At 46.4% G+C, this 6000-nt stretch overlaps 1 protein-coding gene across 1 annotated transcript in view; it reads left to right on the top strand.

Moving 5' to 3' along the window:
* Positions 1 to 394: 394 nt before the first annotated feature.
* Positions 395 to 6000, top strand: part of FBXL2 (F-box and leucine rich repeat protein 2) — a 97530-nt gene continuing 91924 nt past the window's right edge. Inside the window, exon 1 of the mRNA XM_075547087.1 lies at positions 395 to 516. Coding sequence (XP_075403202.1) covers positions 514 to 516 — 3 coding nt within the window. The 5' untranslated portion in view covers positions 395 to 513. The remainder of the gene's footprint in view (positions 517 to 6000) is intronic.

Genomic DNA, 6000 nt, shown 5'->3' with positions numbered 1-6000 from the left:
TATGAAATTATTACAGTTTAATGTATGTTTTGCATTGGACTCTTGGAGGCAGATTAGAATGTGAGCCAGGGTGTCACCTCGGGTGTTGGAATTTGACTTTTTTTTTTTTCAGATTCCTCTTTTATTGTCCTTCAAACATGGCTTCAATAGTCAGAATATGAAAAACAGAATCAAATTATCACCTATGGGATCTGCTTGGTAAATAAAGAAAACCGTTCCGCTGGCTCGCAGCTGGGCAGTTTTCCACCCTGGTTATCTGTCTGTCAGGTGAGAGGAATCAAGGTGAGAAGGGTCCCCCAGAAATGGGTAGGAGACCCCGCCCAATCGCCTGGGGCGGGGCGGGGCGGTCCGACGGCCCCGCCCTCCCTGGCCACGTGCTCGCAGACCGCCAATGACCTGCTCCGAGCCCACCTTGGGGAGCGAGGCGGGGCGCCGGTCTGGCGTCACCAGGACAACGGGCGTCGCCGGCGCCGTGTGACTCCGGGCTGTGGGCGCGCTCGCGGCTCTTCGGCCATGGTGAGTGTGGGACCCGCGCCCGCCGGGCCGTCCGCTGCCCCCGCCCGGGGCCAGGTCCCCCGGCGGCCGCCCTCCGGGCCTGGCGGGCGGCGCTGGGGTCGCGCCGAGGCTGCGCCGCGGCCTGCGGGCTGCGCGACCGCGCTGGGCGGGCCCGGAGCAGGGGGCATCCAGGGAGTCCCCGAAGTGCTCGCCTGCGGGGCCCCCGCCACGCGGGGGGCTCCGCCGCTGGACCAGGGAGCCGCAGCCAGGTCCCCTCCCCGTGGGCGCCCGGACGGCGTGACGCTGACCATTTGGCCCGGGCGAATCTGGGAAGCCACCCAAGGAGGGTGTGGTTTCAAAAGGAAAAATGAAGATCTAGGCATACGTTTCGGCGTACATATTTAGATGTATACTACCCCGTCGGTAGGCGACTCGTCTTGTTTCGATAAATTTATGTCTGCCCTGTGATACAATTGTGCATTGCTTTCAAATGCATCATTCTAACGGGCTGATTTTGGAGATTTTCCCATGCATACCCTCCTCCCACTTTTTAATGGGGGGCTTAAGCGGGAGGCACCCCCCTCCCGAATACAGCATCCTCACTACGGGACATAATTAACCCATAATTAAGGCATCGTCAACATCGTAAGAAATTATTCTTAAGGAACTCGAGGGGGCTTGAGTATACCACCTGGCCCCTATTAAACTCATTAAAAAAACCTGACGTACAGACGCACCTGCCGCTTTGAAGAGGTGTCAGCGTGAATAGATACGGTTCAGGGAGTTGCCAGCCACAAGGATGATGTCTCCAGAGGCCTCCAGGAGGTGTAAAGGGAGAGAGGGGTTGGACACCTGCCTGGGGGCGCCCTCTGGCTATCGAGTTCTTGAGAATGTGTGTGGGCAGGGGATGGAGCCCTGGTGGTGGTGTGCCCTCAAGGTCAGCAGTTCAAAACCAGCCGCCTCACCATGAGAGAACGACGCGGCTTTCCACTCCGGTAAAGAGTTGCAGTCTTGGAAACCCACAGGGGCAGTTCTGCCCTGTTCTTTAGGGTCCATGTGAGTTGGTCTGGACACGGTGACCGTGAGGTTGGTTTGATGTTGGGTAGACAGGGAGAGCAGAGCAGGTGGGCTCAGTGGGTAACCCGGAAATGCCTCGTTTTAAGAAACCATCTTTTTACAATGAGTAGTTCAGTGGCAGTGTCTTCCTTATCTGCGAGGTTAGTGAAGTGCTGATAATAACTGAGAATGTGTGACATGCTCTCCAAGTGCCAGTTGTCTTTTGGAGAGAACAGCTACCATTTGAGACTGGCTGCCCCTGCCGTGTCGATGTAACTGGAGGGTGGTGCCGTGGTGGTAAGAAGGTGCGTGGCTCTGTGTCTCACTGGCCCTGCGAAAGGAGCTCCCACGTGGGTGGCTTCCTGTTAGCAGGAAAGGAGCATCACCCACAAATGGCAGAAGCGTACCTTTTAAAATGTATCTTTGATGCTCCTTTTGGATTCTGAGTTTTAGGGACAAGTTAATGGAGCCACCAACAGCTCTAGATAAGTATGGAAATGAAAACATTTTCAATAGCGCAGTGATTTACTTGTATGTGTTGAGTGTGAGAAAAACCCTTCCAAATACAGCAAGGGGAAAAAAGAAGACTATCCAGAAATTAAATATTCGCAGTTCTCTGAATTCTCGTATTTCACCTGTTGACCAATTCCATCCCTCCCCCCTTTTCCACCCCTCCCATCTTGACCCATGCCATGGATTAAATTGTGCCCCCTACCCCAAGCCCTGTAATTTGCCAGTTATGCAATGATATAATTTGGCAGTTATGTAATGATGTCATCAGCCAAAAGTTGTAAGAGGTTAGGTTGGGATGGAGGTCTCAGCTCTGAGACAGCGTAAGAGGTGTGTCCCTGGGGTGTGGCCTGTATCACCGTTTATCTTAATATGGGTACAAGGAGAAAAGTGAGCAGAGATGGAGGAAACTATAGTCACTAAGAAGAGGAGCTGGGAGTGAAGCACATCTGACCCCATGGTTCCTGCACTGAGAACCTTCTAGTTTCTTGGGGAAAATTCATGGTAAGACACATGAAGATCTCAAGGAACACTGGACCCAGATAATAAAAGGAGAAAAGGACCTTCCCCGAGAGCCAGTATAGAGCTCTCCCATAAAGCTGCCACCCTGAATTTGGACCTCGGGCATCCTAAACTGTAAGAGAATAAATTTCTGTTTGTTAAAACCACCTATTTGTGGTATTTCTGCTACAGCAGCACCAGGTAACTGTTGACATTTAGTAAACCCAAACCAAACTCACAACGACTCCACCTGACAGAGGACAACTGCCCCTTAGGTTTTCTAAGACTACATCTTTCTCCCGCAGAGCAGTAGTGGGTTTGAACTGCCAACCTTCCGCCTTTGGGTTAGCAGCCAAGCACTTTAACCATTGTACCACAAGGGACTCTGTATAGACTTATTGAGAAGAAAACACACACACACACACACACACAGTCACTGAGTTAAATCTAATTCATAGCAACCCTATATAGTGTATCCTAGACTGTACATCTTTCTTAGGATTGACTGGTGGGTTTGAACCGCTGACCTTGTGTTGTACAGGTCGGTGCCTAACGTGCAGTGCCACCATGGTCCACCTTAATTCATCATTGTGTTTCTTTAAAGTACTTGTGCTAGTGTTTGCTGGGTTAAAAATGCTTTGCTGTGTGTGTGTGTGTGTGTGTGTGTGTGTGTGTGTGTGAGAGAGAGAGAGAGAGAGAGAGAGAGAGAGAGAGAGAGAGAGAGATGGGGAGTGGTTGGTGTAGAAGGATATGAAGAGGCTGCTTGTGTAGTACCCAAAATTCAGTTCAAGCTCACAACATTATACTTTTATAAATGCCTGAATTTAAATTTACATCTTTAGCAGTTGATGATTTTACTCAAGAATTTTTGCAACTCTATGTACCTATTTTTTAAACCATTTGTTTCTAATATCTACTGTGTACCTTCTGTGTATGAAGCCCTTTTCAAATGTCTTGCATGTCTTATTTAATCACAACAAGCTTAGTAGGGCCCATTTTAGAAATGGTAAAACTGAGGCACAAATAAGTAAACTGTGTTAGGCCAAGTTGACTAGAGACACTGATGTGTATAAGAGAGAGCTTTATATAAGAGAGCAATTGTATATTGAGAAACCACCCCAGCCCGATGTTAGCCCATATGTCCACTACTAGTCCATCAGTCCCTCTTCAGACTCACATAGCACATGCAATGATGCCAAATGCAGGAAGATCTCAGGCTGGTGGGTGGAAAGTTTATTATCAGTGGCGGTGAAAGCATCTCAGTGCTGGCTCCTCAACCGGAAGGTGAAGCACAGAGTGCATCCAGCCTGGAGAGAGGAAAAGAGGAAGTTCCCAGGATCTTCTGGGGAAAGCCATGCCCACAAGGAGCCATTAGGCTGTGACCTGATTGACAGACTAGCCTCCACACTTCACTCTAATAGCCTCAAGTTAACATGAGATTAAGTAGCTACCACATAAAGTAACTTGCTCAGGTTGCCCAACTCATAAATTGAGCTAGAATTCAAACTCAAAGATGGTTTGCTTCAGAATCTGCTTATGTAATCAATGTAATGATATATCCATTGTACCATATGCCCCTACAGATGCTCAGAAATTAATTTTCCCAGCATGTGCCATACGTAAGGAGCCCTAAGGGCATAATGTGTTACATATTGACCTGCTAACTTCAAGGTTGGCGATTGAGACTCGCTGGCCATTCTGTAAGAGCAAGGTGAAGCAGTCTGCTCTCCTAAAGATTTAATGTCTCATGAGCCCAAAGAGGCAGTTCTAGTTTGTCTTTTAGAACTGACTCCCATGGCAGTGGGACTGATATGCCATACATGGTTTACCAGTGCAGTTGCTGTTCCAATCATTTTTGAGTCATGATGTGGCAGTTACATAATCTTCTGTCAAGTGAAGGGGTGGAGTCTAGCCAATAATGCCTCTGTGTGGGCGTGGCCTTCTCCTTTGGATTTTGTGTACTCATGTCTTCCTCCCTGGAGGTGGGACACGCTCAAGTCTCAGCTTCACATTCTGCTGACAAACCACATGAAGCTATGCTGATGGCAGCCAGAGAGAGCCCTGGTGCTAGAGGAGCTACATGGAGAGCCACGCCAGTGCTGAGATGCTTCCATAAGAGTTTTCACCACTGGCCTGTGATCTTCCTGCGATCGGCATCATTGCGTGTGCTGTGTGAGTCTGTAGAAGAATTTATGGACTAGTATCGAACATAGGGGCTGATATAGAACTTAAGGGCTAATATTGAACTTATGAACTTGATCTGGACTGGGCCGGGTTTTCTTTCTTTCTTTTTTTTAACATTTTATTAGGGGCTCATACAACTCTTATCACAATCCATATATATACATACATCAATTGTATAAAGCACATCCGTGCATTCTTTGCCCCAATCATTTTCAAAGCACTTGCTCTCCACTTAAGCCCTTTGCATCATAATTTATCTAAAGCTCTTTCCTGTACATATATGAGTGTCCCTGGATTTGTTTCTGTAGTCTACCAGGAGGCCTAACACACGTGATGATCCCATGTGTTTCAGAGTAGAACTGCACAGCATAGGGTCTTCAATAGCTGTGACTTGTTGAAAGTAGGGCGCCAGACCTTTCTTCTAAATCACCTATAGTTGGATTTAAACCACTAACCTTTCAGTTAGTAGCCAAGAACAGTTCATTGTGCTACATGAGTAAATATTAGAAAACTAGTGTTTGACCTTCGAGGGTTTTTTTTGCATTAGGAATATTTGCATTTTGTTATTGGCACTGAACTAGATGCTACAGAAAGAGCAGGCACACATAGCCCTCTTCCTATCTCCCCCCTCTCTCTCTCTTTTCATCTCCCCTCTCTTACAAAGATAAAATGAAAAGGATTAATGAAGACAGAATATTAGATCAGGACTCATACTATGATAGCATAGAGGCCTGTCACCTCAGTTTGTGTTAAGGAATTGGCACCTTCTTTTGGCTCATAAAGATCAGTACTTTATATAACGCTTTTTAGATTCAGGCTATGAGACAGTACTTTAAAATTGATGTGGTTTTAAAATTTTTTTAAAATTATTTTTTCTCTGAGATTTTCCCCAATATGAGACGCTTCCAAAAATTTGTGGAAAACTTCATTACATATCAATTATGTTTTTGAAAGTTATTTTAGTTGCGTATCCTAAAACTTATTAAAAAGACATAAAATGTTTACATTTTAATCCATCTGCATAAAATGTGAAATTACCTATTACAAGTGTGTAAGTCAGATTAATTTTTTGAAAATTTAAAATCACATTGTATCATACAATTTTTTTCCACTTTTCTTTATTTGGCTCTTTTCCCTCTGACTGTGGTCGGCGCTTCTCAGGTGTTGGGGAGAACACGATAGGGAAAACTTTGTAGTAAAGTAGTAAATTATGGTCTTTCACATCAAGGTGGTTTTCTTAAGGGCTTGGAAACA

Source organism: Tenrec ecaudatus, chromosome 4 (genome assembly GCF_050624435.1).
Source record: "Tenrec ecaudatus isolate mTenEca1 chromosome 4, mTenEca1.hap1, whole genome shotgun sequence".
Classification (NCBI taxonomy): Eukaryota; Metazoa; Chordata; class Mammalia; order Afrosoricida; family Tenrecidae; genus Tenrec; species Tenrec ecaudatus.
The sequence above is the reverse complement of the archived record's forward strand: the minus strand, read 5'-3'. Positions and strand labels throughout refer to the sequence as shown.